This window comes from Mixophyes fleayi, chromosome 8 (genome assembly GCF_038048845.1).
Source record: "Mixophyes fleayi isolate aMixFle1 chromosome 8, aMixFle1.hap1, whole genome shotgun sequence".
NCBI lineage: Eukaryota > Metazoa > Chordata > Amphibia > Anura > Limnodynastidae > Mixophyes > Mixophyes fleayi.
In genome coordinates, this window is record NC_134409.1 from 22,567,116 (window position 1) to 22,585,217 (window position 18,102).

The following is an 18,102-nucleotide window of genomic DNA, read 5'->3' on the forward strand; positions in this document are numbered from 1 at the left end:
ACAGTCTAGTGAAGCTTGGTGATTTCAGTTATACCTCCTGTTGATGGCAAGTACTGTTATAGTATTAGTTTGTTTTATTTATTCTGATAGGATAATGCCACATGCTGTGGTTAGTAGTCAGAGATAGGTTAGTGACTGGCAAGCTCACCTGGGGGCCTTTAACCCCCCTCCCCCATAGCAATCTCCTGAATGGGGGGTCCTAAGGGATTTTCAGATATGACAAATATCCCAGGCTTCTGCCCAAAGGTGTAAATTGAATGATTGTTTTTCCCTTTTGTGCCATGGGGTAAAGAAAGGGAGGGGGCGTATATGTAAATAATTCTCTGATTTTTCCACTGTGTAATCGGTCAGACCCCATTCACTCTCCTGATTTGTAGACTGGGGATATATTCTTATCTGAATAGGTGAGGTGTTACTTTATGACCTCATGTCTATAGATGGAGTCCACACTGCTAAGGACATATTCTCCTCCCCGCCTATGTGTGATTGTAAATGTGCTATGTATTTATACCAATCAACCACAACATTAAACCCACCTGCCTAATATTGTGTATGTCCCCCTTGTGCCGCCAACACAGCTCTGACCTGTTGAGGCATGGACTTCACAAGACCTATGAAGGTGTCCTGTGGTATCTGGCACCAAGACGTTCGCAGCATATACTTTAAGTCCTGTAAGTTGCCAAGTGCAGCCTCCATGGCTCAGACTTGTTTTCCCAGCACATCCCACAGATGCTTGATCGGATTGAGTTCTGGGGAATTTGGAGTCCAAGTCAACACCTTGACCTTCTACTACATCTCTTTTCTGGGATTGGACCAGACGGGCTAGCATTCAAACCCCACAAACATCAATAAGCCTTGGGTTCCCATGACCCTGTCACGGGTTCACTGGTTGTTGTTCCTTGGACCACTTTTGGTAGGTACTAATCATATCGGGAACACCCCACAAAACCTGCCGTTTTGGAGGTGCTCTGACCCAGTCGTCTAGCCATCAAAATTTGGCCCTGGTCAAAGTCGCTCAGATCCTGAAGCCTGCATCCAACACATCAACTTCAAGAACTGACTATTCACTTGCTGGCTAATATATCCCACCCCTTGACAGGTGCCATTGTAATGAGATAATCAATGTTATTCACTTCACTTATCAGTGGTTTTAATGTTGTGGCTGATCAGTGTGTGTATATGTATACGTGTGTGTATATTTATATCTATCTATTACGTTAAGTGTTTGAATTGACATGCAGCTTTAGTTGTTGCTGGTAATGATTATGGTGAGTGGTTTATGTGGCTGTTAGGCTGCAGTGCTCACAGCCATGTAGTCTGCAGTACTCACAGCCATGTATTCCACTTGAACCAAGCAGTCCTGCCTGCCTCATTCCACCCCACCCCTCCTTTATATTCAGATATTCAGCTTCAGGCTTTATGAACAGGGTGTGCATGGCAGTAGTCGGAAGACTTGATTGTTCCACACATAGAACGTTAGCTTCCGCTTGGCTGCTCAGCAAACGCTAATACAATGTGAGAAATCCTAAGTTCTGTCAAACTGTGGATAGTCTTTATTTGTGAATGTTATTATTAATTCCTTTATATCCAGCAGCTTGTACTTTAAGTTTTATGGTCGTTTCTTAATACCAATGAGTATCTTTACTAAACTGCGGGTTTGAAAAAGTGGGAATGTTGCCTATAACAACCAATCGGATTCTAGCTGTCATTTATTTAGTACTTTCTACAAAATGACAGCTAGAATCTGATTGGTTGCTATAGGCAACAGCTCCACTTTTTAAACCCCACAGTTTAGTAAATCTAGCCTCAAAACTCTGTGTTTGATCTGTTAAACACCTTTTGTTCAGGGCAAGAAGTTTGTGGGTTAATTTTCCACGTGATCCAGGTATTATAAAGAGCACAATGCTACACTGTCCTTTACCCTGTGACTGTATTGTGCTCTGATCGCCACATGCTGTGATATCGAACATCTGGCCCAACACTGCACTAATACTAATCAGATCAAGCGCGATCAGATAGAAGCAAATATAGATACCCAGTCTTAGATGTCACATATATGAATTCATGCATTTTACAGGGAGATTTATTTCTTGGAGGGGAAATTCTACTTGAAGGGAAATTAATTTGTATATTTTGTGGTCTGTCCTATCTTTATCAAAATATTTTAGATTTCATCTTGTGATAGAAGCCTAGAGTACAGGTGTTACTATAGCAGGAAGGTTGGAGACCTCTGATTTTTAATGATGAAAGTCCATGTAGGTGCTTGTTATAATGTGACAATGTTACATCAGACAGATTGAATATAGTTTCTGCATCGCTGGAGACCTAAAGAATCCTTTCTTCTTTCTAAAGTAGGAATTAAATTGTTTCCAGATGATAACTCCTCGTACAACGTTTATATCTGTGTGGCTGAATCCATTCCAAAAATAATTTCTGTTAAGCATCCCACATGTGGTGATCTGTGCCTTTATCACATGTTTCTCATTGTTTGTGCCTCTTTCACTTTTTTTCTTTTCCAGAAAACACATGATGATATACTTAAAAAACAAACAAACAGATATTATTGTGTGGTTGTGTGTGTGGGTTTTTTTTTTTATTACATTTATATTGAAGCACTATTACTCCATCCACCTTTGAATCATATTTGAGGAGTCTCAAAAGCTTTCAGCATTGGTAGTATATGAAATGAAGGTGTTCTTGATCACTATTGTGGCCACACAGTAATATGTGTAGCCTGTTCTCCATGCCAGCAGAAGAACCCTCTATCTATAGACACCACTACACTGCAGCACACACACTGACCTCAACAGAGCAGGTCTAAATTCATCCTAAAATGTTCCAGGACAAGTGGTTTGGGAACGATGTCTGTCTATACTCGCCAACCTTTGAAAAGTTAAATCCGGGAGATCTCAGGCAAGGGGTGTGGTTGAAGGGCAGGAGGGGCGGGGTGCGGTCAATCGTTTCATTTTGGCCCCGCTAAAAAATGCAGTTTTTGTTGCGGGGGGCGGGGCCACAATGACGCGATTTACCGTGAATCGCGTCATTTTGATGAGCAAGTTGCAGTATGCGGGATACTTCCCTCCTCTCCCGGGAGTCCGGGAGACCTACCTGAATTTCAGGAGTCTCCCGGACATTCCGGGAGAGTTGGCAAGTATGTGTCTTGTTTCTAGGAGTAAGGCTGGGTACACACTACAGAAAATTTCTCCCGATGTGATATCATTAAAGTCACGACCAGCTGCTGATTCATGTGTACACACCAGGGGCACCGAGAGGGGGGTGGGACGGGTACAAATTACCGGCTTCCGGCCTGCCTGGGGGCCCGAGCTCTGTGGGCAGGCCGGGCCCCCCGGCTACCAAATCATTTTTTTGTGTCCCATTGGGGCTGCCTCAGTGCCCCCCATATTTCCTTCTGGTGTTCTACTTTCCCCTCCATAGTCAAAAAACATACTGTTACGTTAGTGTTAGTGTATGCGCTGTAGGAAATTAGACTGTAAGCTCCACTGGATCAGGGAATGATGTGAATAGTGAAGCACTGTGCCCGACCATCTAATATACTCATTGCTAAAAATTTCCTAATCTTCTTCTTTTCTACAACTTGATGACTTCTCTGGCATTGTACTTATCACCAGTGGTACACTTATAACACCCAAAGTGAAACATTTACCTTAGCCCTCTTGGAAGGGTCCAACAATCCAGCACTTTGATCTCTCCTTTATCACCCAGCAGTAGGACACAGAATCACATTGCGTTTCTGTTGGAGCCTCTGAATCGGAGTAAAATTGCACCAAAAACAAGTAGCTCTGTGTCACGTTGGCCATACACATGTGTTGTCATATGTGAAAGAATAGATAGTGCAATATAACATACATGGCCACATGTGATCGTCCTGTAAGATTTGCTGTCTCAATCAGATGTTGTTCGAGCTCATATATGCTGATATTTGCATCAAGTTAGGTCTAAAACCTACTAATCGGACGTCAAAATAAAAAAGTATATGAGCATGTTTAGTGTCAGGTGGAATTCTTTGGTTTGTAGACACTGGTAATTGTAAAACAGTACAATGGGGGGTCAGTTGTAAGCGGTCTGTGAAGACATTGTACAGGAAAATGAGCGGATATTCCTTACTATAATAAACTATATGACCGCGGTGACTGGAATGTGTACGGTATGACCGCGGTGACTGGAATGTGTGCGGTATGACCGCGGTGACTGTAATGTGTACGGTATGACCGCGGTGACTGTAATGTGTACGGTATGACCGCGGTGACTGTAATGTGTACGGTATGACCGCTGTGACTGTAATGTGTACGGTATGACCGCGGTGACTGTAATGTGTACGGTATGACCGCGGTGACTGTAATGTGTACGATATGACCGCGGTGACTGTAATGTGTACGGTATGACCGCGGTGACTGTAATGTGTGCGGTATGACCGCGGTGACTGTAATGTGCGCGGTATGACCGCGGTGACTGTAATGTGCGCGGTATGACCGCGGTGACTGTAATGTGTGCGGTATGACCGCGGTGACTGTAATGTGTGCGGTATGACCGCGGTGACTGTAATGTGTGCGGTATGACCGCGGTGACTGTAATGTGTGCGGTATGACCGCGGTGACTGTAATGTGTACGGTATGACCGCGGTGACTGTAATGTGTACGGTATGACCGCGGTGACTGTAATGTGTGCGGTATGACCGCGGTGACTGGAATGTGTGCGGTATGACCGCGGTGACTGGAATGTGTGTGGTATGACCGCGGTGACTGGAATGTGTGCGGTATGACCGCGGTGACTGGAATGTGTGCGGTATGACCGCGGTGACTGGAATGTGTGCGGTATGACCGCGGTGACTGGAATGTGTACGGTATGACCGCGGTAATGTTCGGCAGCAGATCACTTACAACTGAGTTCTATTTCCAGGGCATAGTTTAGGTCCTCAACAAAAAACTGTCAGGATCCCCTGAATGTGGGTATGCAGAAAACTGCATTGGTGCTTGGCACCTATCAATCTGCCCCATTGTCACTGTTGTCCAGGCAAAGCTGTGACCTTTTTGCAGCCAGGCATTTCCAGGTCACTTGTACCGCTTTCATACTGACGCCCCTGCAATTTTCCGGGGTTTTTCAAGCAGAGGCACAGAGCGTCCCAGATCAGAGACCCCGTTCACACTGCACCTTGGACCCGGGAGTTTTCCGGGTCGACCCCATTCATACTGAACACGGGTCTGCCCTGGCAATAAGTGTGAGTCATCACAAGAGGAGCTCTCATTGGCTGTAAAATACTGAGGTCATTTAAAGGGGAATAGTTTTTTTGCACACAAAGATGAGGTCAAAGTGGGTGGTGGCTGTTTACAGCATTGCTTTAATCATGGCCGACGAGCCACTATTGGGTAGCTCGGAGTTCCTGTTTTTATTGCGTTTATTTGCTGTTTTATACAGCAAATGAGGGCTTGATGCAGCTGCACAGTGTCATTTCAGGAGGAGAAAGGAGCAATTTCTGGCTCAGAGGGAGGGTACTCAGCGTCTGTATATACACAGGAGGAGAGTTTTTCTCAGGGCCAGCGTTCCAGACACCCAATCAGCTGCTTTAACCCGGGTCTCACCATTCATACTGCAGGCTAACCAGGGCCGACACGGGAATTACCCCGCCAAAAGTCCCGGGTCTAAATCATACTTGCCAACTCTTCCGGATTGTCCGGGAGACTCCCGCATTTTGCGAGAGTCTCCCGGACGAGTGTGGCAATCTCCCTGATAGGAAGGGGGAAAAATTTAGTTTAAACGCCGCGATTCACCCGGAATCGCAGCGTTTAGCCCCGCCCCCACTGTAAAATGACGCGATTTGCGTCATTCCGTCACGGGGGCGGGGCCAAAATGACGCGATTTCGCAGCCCCGCCCCCTGCACGCCCACGTCCCAGCCGGCATCTCCCGGAAAAAAATAAAAAAATGTTGGCAAGTATGGTCTAAATCCTGGTTTTTCAGACCTGGGATTTTTCGTCTGGGCTTGCCCCGGCAAAGACACAATGACGTAAACCTTATTCCTGTTCACTGCCTTGGAGTGATGGTATTTGACTAGATTCTATGGTTTTGGCATATGACGGTAACAGTGCAGTTTCCTAAAGCACGAGAGCGGTGGAAGACAGTAATCTAATTATGAAGCGGACTGTGCAGTAAGCCTGGTAGCATCCAGAGAGGTTGGGACTGGGCTATCAGAACAGGAGAAAAACATCTAATGGTGAATGAGGTTATAAAGTAGGGAGTATGTTTGTTTGTTTTAATAAACAACTTAATTTTCCTGTCTTTTTTTCAGTCAAAAGACAAAATGATGAGAGGATCCCGGCGGGGATGCGTCCGCCTCAGAGTAAGTACATCTGCCAGTTATTTACGTCTTACCTTATTATTTTAGTTCTATGATTTTCTTGAAATTTGTATAGAAATATTTCACAAGCAAGATATTTAATGTGTTATGGTTCATTAAATCGCCTCTCTTTTTAGCAGGTGGACGGCATTTGTTTATATCAGGCCTGACCAACCTGTAGCTCTCCAGGTGTTGTGAAACTACTAGCCCCAGCATGCTTTGCCAGCTATCTGCTTTCTATCTACTGGCAAAGCATGCTGGGGCTTGTAGTTTCACAACACCTGGAGAGCTACAGGTTGGCCAGGCCTGGTTTATGTAATTGCTCTCCATTTGTTTTTAAATTACTACAAATACCGGACACCAAGTGGACAGTCCACCGAGAAAATTATTGAAGGCACCGAATCTGTGAGATAATAGAAGGTTAAGCAGCAACTCAGCTTGACCCTTATACACTGAGCGTGTGCACTTGGAACTGCTATGAGAAATTCCACGGATTACGTTTGTTGCTCTGGGTCAGAGGGAGAAGGGTCAGAGGAAACACTGGCAGATGTAAACTGACTTTAAGTGCTTACATATACTAAGTTGCTGTCCACATCAGGTCTGCCTCTGTGAAAATAGAATTCCAATTGTAAGGCTTCACGGTCATCATTTATTTAGATAGCGCCACTAATTCTGCAGCGCTGTACAGAGAATATTTGTCACGCACATCAGTCCCTGTCCCATGGTAGCTTACAGTCTAAATTCTTTAACACACACACATTAGTGTTAATTTTGTCAGCAGTCAATTAACATACCAGTATGTTTTTGGAGTGTGGGAGGAAACCAGAGGAAGCCCACATAAACACAGGGAGAACATACAAACTCCACGCAGATAACCACTAAACCACTGTGCTGCCCACAATTGTACATCTCACCACAGTGCATTGTCCTATGCTGCATTCAGGGCCCGATTATCCAATAGGCTGACTAGGCTGCAGCTATTTTTTTGGGATGCACCATTGTGACAGGTAGAGAAAACCAGAGAAAAAGAAAACCCATGGTAAAGGCAGAAGACAGTGAGTCGACCTTGGGTGCCTGAACATAGGGGAGTAGGAGAGACAAGGACAGCGACAGGCGCAGGTGTGACAGTCCCCTACACACTTTTACTCTCAGGAGCGCTCGTTCACGTCTCCGTTCTGCTATACAGTTCTGATTTTTAATAACCACAAAATAGCTGTGACCCTTTTTAAAAAGTGGACTTTGAATTTTGAAAACACGGTGTCGTCATCATCATCAACAGCTATTTATATACCGCTACTAATTCCGCATCGCTGTACAGAGAACTTATTCACATCAGTCCCTGCCCCATTGGAGCTTACAGTCTAAATTCCCTAACACACACACACACAGACAGACCAGGACTAGGGTTAATTTGATAGCAGCCAATTAACCTACTAGTATGTTTCTGGAGTGTGGGAGGAAACCGGAGCACCCGGAGGAAAACCACGCATACATGAGGAGAACCTACGAACTCCTCACAAATAAGGCCATGGTCGGGAATTGAACTCATGACCCCAGTGCTGTGAGGCAGAAGTGCTAACCACTAAGCCACTGTGCTGCCCATACGGTATAATAGACATTAGGAGAGGATGTAGAAAAGGCAGATTGTAAATTAAGGACAAGTTAATTTTGTTTTTACCTACCAAGTATTAGCCTGGAATGTGAAGGGGCGCTCTCTTCTAGTGGCGAACAGGAGAAATGCGATCTGTTCATCCTTTTTTGTTTTCCAAACGTTTCTGAAGAAAACTTGTTCTATTTTTGACCAGCCAGTACTGCGAAAAAAAGCAGTGAGTATAGAAAGCTCATTTCTTAAGCTGTTTAAGTTGCCTTCACCATCTTTATTTAGCACGTGCAGCTGTCCAAACTCCTGTTAATACATAACATTTAGATTTGATGCTGTTAATTTTCCAAGCATATTTAGTTGAAGTTTTGCATTTCTTGCTGATTTCAGTTTAATCACGATGGTCTTTACAACATTAGTGCGACTTCAGTTACACTATAAGGAATGTGCAGCCTCAATGGGTTATTGCACAAGGAAGTAAAGTTAGTCAGCAGGAATATACCTTACAAATACACTTTTGCCAATTGACATTTCCCATTTATGCCTGAGACTGCAAAAAGCATAAAGTATATTAACAATTTTATTAACTTGGCTTAGAGACACTTTGCAAATGAATGCGTTTCGCCTTTGCCCAGACTGCACCACAGTAGCGGCCAGAAACAGACAGACAATCAGTACAGTGATGAAAGGCACCAGACCAGAGGTCAAAGGTCACTCTTAAGGTTGGCCCAGCCACTCCTATGTGCTGACCAATGATGGTCAGTAGGTAGTGCTAGATGGCACTGGGATGGGTGGAACCAAGCTATAGTGATCTGGGAGACGACTAAGCAGAAGTCGGTCAGGGAAAGGGAGCAGATACTGTATGACAAGCACTGCAGGTTCCTTACAAAAATACCTACAAACTCCAGAGAGGTGAGCACTTACCATTTTCTTGTGTCATCTAATTTATGTAATAATCCAGTATAAAGCCATTCCCACGTAATCATAAGTCGTGATTGAATTTGCATAACGCACAACCACATTTAAGTGCGCTGCAAGACTTCCCTCACCTGGCTCCTGGCTTTGTTTAAAGGTACTAGACTTGGAAGTTTAGGGCCCCTGGCCCCATCCCAGTTTAGGTCTGTGGCCCCCTTGAACAAAAACTTGGGGCACCCCTGGACAAGACTAATTGCCTTTAGGGTTTATTATTTCTGCAGCATCGCAGAGACATAAAGCACAGAGTAGGTGATGGGTGCACTTTATTTCCAGTGGAAATATCCACATTGTTAGAAGAACATGCAGTTTTCTTTGGATGCTGATCTGTTTCTTCAGCTGAACAATTAAATATTACCAGTGTTAGGTATTTATAACCCATCCTAACTGTCAAAACATTTCACAAAGTACAGACTGTATGTAAATGTCATCTTTTGCTGAGTAATATATTACAAAACAGGAAACAGTGAGGTGGAGTTGTACTTCCCTAAATTGGTCTGTAGGTGGCAGCAGCACTGTGTTACATGAAGGACTATTGGGAAAATTTCAGTCTGTCCAGTTCATGGAGTAGTATTATGCAGTTTTGTAAAGTTCCATTTCATACAACACTGTACATTAATAACGGAGTACGGAGATTACATACAAGTATACAGTGAAACAAGAGACAAAATGTAATTATGTAACTGTGTGCTTAAGGTTAATATTTTAGTGTTTACTTTGATGCATTTGCTGCAATGATACTAAAATCAGTTATTGTGGTTTTGTGGCTTTGTATAGTAATCTGTGTTTATATTAATGTCTTTGTGAGCAGATGTCTCTGTATATAGTTGATTCTCTCTCTTGCTGGGATGAACAGTGGAAGTTACACAGCAGTTTTGCAGAATGCAGGGAGGGTGTCTGTGGTAGCAGCCTCATGTGTGCCCAGGGGAGGGCTGGCAAATTTTAACCGCGGGGGGCAAGACTCTCCTCTGCAGCCTCTTTTAAAGGAAATAAAATGGAGGCGGCCCAGTGACCCAGCCCTTGGTAGCCCACTATGGGACCGGCCCCGGAGGCAGATGCCCATCTGCCCAGCCAGCCCCTCTGTGTGTCCATCTCAAATCTCTCACAACTGCCATTGACATCTGTACAGACTTGTGGCCACTGTAAGAGACACATATTGTAAATCTGAACCATAATTAAAAACCACTAGGTGAATAAAACGAATCTAGTTATGTATAAGGAAATTGGCAATCTTTAAGTCGTCTCCCTCATTTTGCTGCTCCCAAAAAAATGTGCTGCTTCATGTTGTCACGTGCTTGTTTTCTGGCAGCACGTGACTAATACGGTTCTTTTGGATGGAGGAGTTTTTAGTTTGGTGGGCGGGGGAGGGGGCCGGCTGTGGTAGAAGGGGCTGTTTTATTTTGGTGTCCTAAACCAAACTTTTTGAAAGAAAAGAAGAAAAGAAAACGGCAGCAAGCTATAATAAAGCTATAATAAAAAAAATGTAATAGAGACTGCAAACTTTCTACTAAAACCAAAGAAATGACTCCTATTTGACACAAATATTCCAAATGTTTTGTGATCATTGCCTTAAACTACTGAGACTTGATAAGTATTTCTAGCACAAATGTTATGGTACAGATGACATATAAACTAGTTAGTCTCACAAGAGTACATGAAAAAGACTGTTGTCTCCTAGACGCTTCAAATGATTTTAGTGCATTTCGTGGTCCTCTGGCGATTCGCAGTGAATCGTGTCATTTTGGCCCCGCCCCCGCGGCAAAATGACGTTTTTGTCGCTGGGGTGGGGCCAAAATGACGCGATTGCCCGCGCCTCCCGCCCTCCAATCACGCCCCCTGCCCGGGATCTCCCGGAATTCAATGTTAAAAGGTTGGCAAGTATGGGATAATTTGACTGATAAAACATGTTATATGCATTTAAAGGGGGTTTCCATTTTAATTAACCCCTATATTAAATTCCTTCCCTTCTTGACTATAGTACTTTTGATCACGGTTCCTACCCTCTGTTTAGCAGGGTCCCGGTGCTGATATAGAGCCGAGATCTTTGTCTTCAGGGCAGCTCAGTACCAGAAGACACCCAACACATTACGTCTAATTGAAAGCTGTAGAGTTGCTGCGTTGGATCTCTTCTGTGACAGAGAGACCAGAGCCAAGCCCTTGCTACATAGAGAAAATGGATGAGGGACTCCAGCAAAGGACCATTATTGGGAAGGGAGGGGTTTTACCACAAATTATCAGTGTACATTGCTTGATTAGATTAAACTTACCTTCCTGTAAAGATTGTCCTGCCCGATCACTGTTTGGGAGTTGCATGTTGCTTAGGAGTGTTTAGGAACGTATGAGCAGGTTAGCGTGCTTCCATGTATACCTATGAATGTACGTGGACTTTTGAGAGACTGTTCTTATGGGATAAGATAAAATGTCAAAAACGTCATGTTGTGTTACAAGATTACAAAATGAAAGGCCTGCTAAACCTAAAATTCAAGTTCATCATCATCATCATCACCATTTATTTATATAGCACCACTAATTCCACAGCGCTGTACAGAGAACTCATTCACATCAGTCCCTGCCCCATTGGAGCTTACAGTCTAAATTCCCTAGCAGTATGTTTTTGGAGTGTAGGAGGAAACCGGAGCACCCAGAAGAAACCCACGCAAACACCGGGAGAACATACAAACTCCACACAGATCAGGCCATGGTTTGGAATTGAACTCGTGACCCCAGTGCTGTGAGGCAGAAGTGCTAACCACTCAGCCACCGTGCTGCCCTGTTCATGTATATAAAAGTATTAACCTTTCAGGAGCTAATAAAAACTTAAATATGTTAGAAGTAACTAATGGGGGGGCGTAATTTCCCCTTTCACATCCGACATCCTATTATAAATACACTTTCTGAGCCTAACACGGCTAATAGTGATTACTTCACCTTGCTTTTCCTATGCATTCTTTTTGACTTCTGCAATAAAAATAGATGTTGGCTTTCAGTCATGTATGTGACAGGATTATATGCAATGTACGGAATATATCTATAATATAAATGTCTAGTGGCGTGTGTTAGTCTGTCTGTGTGTGTGTGTGTGGAAAAAATAAAACCAAGCTGCAGCGCCACCTGCTGGGCGGAGTTATACACTGACCTACTAAATTCTTAGTGTGTGTGGGAAAAAAAATTCAGAAAGGGCTGAAATTTGGTATACTAAGATGTTTTTAATTTGTTAATTTAATTTGTTAATTGTTAAAAGTGTTTATAAAGATTTAAAAAAAATATATATATATTTCTTGAAGGAGAAGTGACAGTGGGGAGTGGTTGGTGGTTGCCGGGGGTGACAGTGGGGAGTGGTTGGTGGTTGAGGCCTGGGCTATGGCCCAAATGCATGACAAGAACCTTTTTAACACATTAAGTAGCTTGATTTGACTAGAATGCATGAGTATCATGCACGGGTTAACTTGTGTGTGTGTGTGTGTGTGTGTGTGTGTATGTATATGTGTATATATATATATATATATATATATATATATATATATATATATATATATATATATATATATATAATGATGATATAGATATGTTACATATTGCATCAACTTGTGTTTTAGGTTAGTGGCCTCTATCAGCTGGTTACATGGCATCTCTGTAATCCTGTGCAGCCAGCCAGGAAGGGGGGTCCCGTTCCTGCTCTTCTAGATTTACTATATGTGGTCTACAAGGAACCCTGAGAACTCATCCTACTACGTGTTCTCCCCTCCTGGCTGCTGTACTGCAGTGCTGTAGTAATAATGTATGTACTGCTGAGGTCACTGCCTCTCTGCTCAGCATTCTGCTCTTTGTTCCACAGGGGGCTGTGATTGGTATTGACGATGAGGACGACAGCACCTTTACTATAACCGTTGATCAGAAAACCTTTCACTTCCAGGGTGAGCAATATCTACCTCTTGTTTTGTTGCTGTTGTGTACCGCGCGCTCCAGTTTTGCAGCACTACAGCTCACGCTGCTTGGCTAAGCAGACAGTGAGCGCTGTGGATACTTGTGCTGGGATGGGATAGCCTGTTCTGCAGTGAATAGGATGCGTGCTAGACATGATTGAGACCAAAAGATTGGAGGCATTCACTATTTTGCAAGCTGTCTCCCAGAAGCCGACTCTGCGTTGTGTCAGACTTCTCCATCCACTCTTCACTTGCCTTTGAGATGAGGAGTCTGCCGGGGAGAACGCCTACGGAGTCTTTGTTAGTGAATAAAGCCAGAAACAGGCTAATTATCTTGTTATCCGTGTGCCTGCTGTTGCCTTGTTAAGGTGGAGTTTTGCTTCAAGACTGCAAGTTTCTTTTCTCTCTTTCATCTGCACTCCCTTGTCATCATTTCTCTGCTTTCCTAACCATATCCGATCATAACTTCACAAATCAATGCCGTCTATTACTGCTATGTTTCGGCATTGCATGCTGTGGCTGAACCGTAGAAAGGGTAAGGTGTAACTCTTACTGTCATTGGCACACTGCGTGAACCAAGTTCGCTCTGTGCATTAGAGCGCTATGCAAATGAATGCAATCCAACTGTCCATCATGTGAATAGATTCTGCATGTGAAATGTTGTTGCGTATTTCACCTTGTCCTCCTTTAGGCACAGCCTGTACCCCTATATCATGGCTGAACTACTTTGCTTAAGTCATTAAACCATACCCCAGTCCGTGTTGGCAGATAAGTCACTATCTGTTTATAGAGAGATTTCAGGATATTTTAGTGATTTATTCAGTTTCGCTGCTTTTGTGTTTGTTTTGCAGAGAGGAAACAAAATCTTGCTTTGATCTGTCTGTGTGGTGTCCTGCACTGGAGTCTGTAATCTCTCTGCTTATTAAAATGTAACAGCCCAAACTGTCTCTATGTAGTGTAAACTGGTGTTCGGAGCTTCTGATGTTTGTCATATATGTATAACACAATACATTATAGCTGTTTGAGTGAACCTAAGGGGACATTCCTTTCACATAACCCGCTGTGCTAAGGGTACTACAGTTTTCTCAAGTATTGATATATTCTGCAGAATTTGTAGAGTCAGCTTAGTATATTTCCGGGTACAGTTATTAAAAGGAGGACAGATGGTGCATAGAAGTTTTAATAGTAGCCTTGCATAAAAAAAACAGCTAAGTAACATTCACAGATATATATTTAAGTGCTATTACCTTACCAGGACTGTTAGCTATGCGGCACAATGACTGTTATTGTTGTATGTTATAGCCATTTCATACACGGAGAGGCCCACAGTACCTCTTTAAAAGTCATGTGGGTAAAGTTTACGGTGCAGAGAATCTCCCCCCTCCCCCCCTAAGATCACAACTTAATTTGAAATATCTTCATTTGCTGATAAGTTGACAGGACTTGATGTCTGTGTGTGCTGTGATTTTAAATATAGTAGTAGTTAAATTTCTCTTACAGAGAACTTAATGAGCTTTAGTTACTACAATACCTTCTGAATCCTACTGTTCCCCTCATTCACAGAGACTAGCACAGGCATTAGTGGAGATGCCACCAGTGGGTGCTTGTACACACAGGCATTAGTGGAAGTGCCACTAGTGAGGGCTTGTACACACAGGCATTAGTGGAAGTGCCACTAGTGAGGGCTTGTACACACAGGCATTAGTGGAAGTGCCACTAGTGAGGGCTTGTACACACAGGCGTTAGTGGAGGTGCCACCAGTGGGGGCTTGTACACACAGGCGTTAGTGGAGATGCCACCAGTGGGGGTTTGTACACACAGGCGTTAGTGGAGGTGCCACCAGTGAAGGCTTGTACACACAGGCGTTAGTGGAGATGCCACCAGTGGGGGTTTGTACACACAGGCGTTAGTGGAGGTGCCACCAGTGAAGGCTTGTACACACAGGCGTTAGTGGAGGTGCCACCAGTGGGGGTTTGTACACACAGGCGTTAGTGGAGGTGCCACCAGTGAAGGCTTGTACACATAGGCGTTAGTGGAGGCAGGGCCGTAACTAGGGCTGTGCGACAGGGGCGATCGCCCAGGGCGCAACGCTGAAGGGCGCAATTAAGGAATATTTTAGGTTAATTTGGTTAAAATTGAGGGCTAGGGGGGCGGCATTTGTCTTTCTTGCCCCAGGCGCTAGAATTCTAAGTTACGGCTCTGAGTGTAGGTGCCACCAGTGAAGGCTTGTACACTCAGAAAGTAAATGTGTGTGTGTGTGTGGGCGCGCCCGCGCGCACAGGTCCATTTGATAACTTTTATATTTTTAATTATTTTTAAATGTGTGTACTAGTCCTTAAAGTGATGGATACAGTGTATGTCCCCTTTCAGACAGCTTGTTGTAGTTAGTTTACATGGCCAGATACAGCCCCTGCAAGCAGCCTTTTCTTTAACCATCACTTGATCTAGGATCTGACCATGACGTTTTTAACCAAGGAATAAGATGCAAGGAAAAAGTTTAGTTTTTTTTACCCCACTTACTGCAATTTCACTAATTTATTGTGTTTGTAATATGTAGAAGGTTACCTGATGCTATAACTGTGTTATTTTACAGGTGTTGGTTCTTACGCTCAGTCTTGAATGAATGGACGGTTAGGTTCTCTGTAATGATAGCACTCTATTGCATTAAACCTGAATAAACACGTTTGAACTGTATGGTCCAGGCCAGTGACCGGCAGCCTGATACTCTACAGGGGCCGATGGTTGCTGCCCTCTAAAGGCCGCATATTACTCTTAATCTCCGTAATAAGATAAAACAATACATATAATGAAAGAAAGAGACCCCTATCTGCAGTAACATATGAGCAGGAATGTCACACAAGCGCTACAAGCTGTAACCAACACATCTGGCAATGAGGCAGGAAGGAGCTGGGGGCCGCAGGTGAAGGTTCGGAGGGCCGCATGTGGCCCATCTCAGGTCTAGCCTCTGTTTATTTAGAAAATCACCACCTAAGCTGCTCATTGGATGCCGCCATGTTCCTGTGAAATCTCATTCTATATACCAATTCACTGACTTGGATCATTAATTAAAATGTCTTATAATCAGCAATTGTTTGCACTGTAGACTTTAATTTTTTTATTTTTTTTTAACTCTCGGCTAGGTTTACTAAGCTGCGGGTTTGAAAAAGTGGGGATGTTGCCTATAGCAACCAATCAGATTCTAGCTATCATTTTGTAGAAAGTACTAAATAGATGAAAGCTAGAATCTAATTGGTTGCTATAGGCAACATCCCCACTTTTTCAAACCCGCAGCTTAGTAAATCTAGCACTTTAACTCTATATTTCTGCCTTTTTCTGTGGTTTCAGGCCATGTGTGTTAAATTATTAGGCCATGTTTATTTTCTTTGCCCTGGGTTACAAGTTTCTTTAGTACCGTTTGCTGTAAAGCCTAGCGATCACATTTAACTCTGGGGGTGGTCCAAACTCTCTTGATTTAGTATACTAGAAATGGATTGCCACTGATAAAACATTTAACCATGTTTAGCTTGTTAGAAGATTTAGCAATAGACAGCTTGTGCTCTTGGACCCTTTAACGATGTAATACAAATGACTGTTTTACAAAGTGCAGTAAGGTTGCAGTGTGTACTGCTTGAGTTGTCCTGTTGTGAGACTGCATCGCTGATTGATTCTTCTGTTGGTGCAGTGTCACTGATTAGTATCGGACCCTTTTTCTATAATTAGTAATAAAAAAAAAATACACTACTCATCACATATTCGAGGAAAGCAGAGACACTGAGGAGCAGCTTTTGATGAAGTCAATAAGCCAGAAACTAAACAAGCTGCCATCAACTGCTCCAGAATACTAATTGTATCTTTGTCTGCAGAATGTCTGAGGGAGAGGGGCTAGGCAGCAATGCCACACTATTTACTATACTAAATCGGTCTCCCTTTAAGTCCTTCTTATTGTATCTAATAATGAACCTCAAACAGCAGAGCTTTTTAGCACTGATTTGCTTTTTTCCCCATGCGTAACTAAATTTGAAATGAGTGTGATTTGAACCAACTTGTAGCCACTAAATGTATTACAATGTTCACAGGGCTACGGCATCCTGTAGCCAATGAAACATTATGTTCCCAGAGCTAAACCAACCTGAAGCCAGTTATTGTGTTTGGAATGTTCACAGAGGTATACAAACCTGTAGCCAGTTAGTGCATTGGGATTATTAAAGTAATTTTATTATTTTCCAATAAGCATTGTCTAAGCGATTTCTTGTGTTTCCAAAGCACAAACAATTTATTTAGCAGAAGCAAAAGTTTTAGCAGTTCAATACATAATTATAATACAGTACAGCTGATACCAAATACATACATACCGCTGTGCTCCGCTAGTACCAGCTATAGTACTTCAGTCCAGAAGACTGTGGTCAGAGATCACTGTTAGCTGGTCCCAGGGAGCTTGTATATATACACTCCGTGTTACAGAGAAAACAATACAGATGATGTGTCTTGCTTCTATAGGTCCAGGCTTCAGGAGGGTCCAGTGTAATGCAGGTCATAGGCCAGTTCAAACAACCCCCTCCAGTTTAAACTAGTCTATTTACAATACACAGTCAGTATCATTTTAAACATTTATTCCCTAACATCGCTAACTAGAGTATGCAATGTGCAATCCCTTCGGCGAATGAACCGGACAACTGCGGATACATAGGGGATTAAAATTATACTAAACATGACATATTTCCTGTAACCTGAACCTTAAATATCACTAAAGTGTACACATAACCTTATAATATATATAACTATAAACCAAATACCATCTGCTTATAAACGACCGTGGAAAGGAACCCTTATAAATATGAAATATATAAATAGATGAATGTAAAAGTGCGAGTGTATGCGTGCGTGTTTTATTGTGCGATCGCGCCATGTCACGTAACATGTGGCGTACTGATCACAATCGCACAGTAAAACAATATTAACCAATATACTTACGTTCATCCAATTATACGACTTTGACAGAATGTTCACAGATTCACAGTGCTAAACCAACCTGAAGCCAGTTAGTGCGTTGGGATGCTCACAGAGATAGACCAACCTGAAGCCAGTTAGTGCGTTGGGATGCTCACAGAGATAGACCAACCTGAAGCCAGTTAGTGGGTTGGGATGCTCGCAGAGCTAGACCAGCCTGTAGCCAGTTAGTGGGTTGGGATGCTCGCAGAGCTAGACCAGCCTGTAGCCAGTTAGTGGGTTGGGATGCTCGCAGAGCTAGACCAGCCTG

The 18,102-nt window shown here is 43.3% G+C and overlaps 1 protein-coding gene across 5 annotated transcripts in view; it reads left to right on the forward strand.

Annotated features, from left to right (window-relative positions):
* Positions 1–18,102, forward strand: part of OSBPL9 (oxysterol binding protein like 9) — a 95,929-nt gene that overhangs the window by 5,237 nt on the left and 72,590 nt on the right. For 4 of the 5 annotated variants that reach the window (XM_075182071.1, XM_075182072.1, XM_075182073.1 and 1 more), the window contains exons 2-3: positions 6,303–6,353; positions 12,758–12,836. In XM_075182071.1, the coding sequence (XP_075038172.1) occupies positions 6,303–6,353; positions 12,758–12,836 (130 nt within the window). The remainder of the gene's footprint in view (positions 1–6,302; positions 6,354–12,757; positions 12,837–18,102) is intronic. The other variant, XM_075182075.1, reaches the window with a different exon arrangement.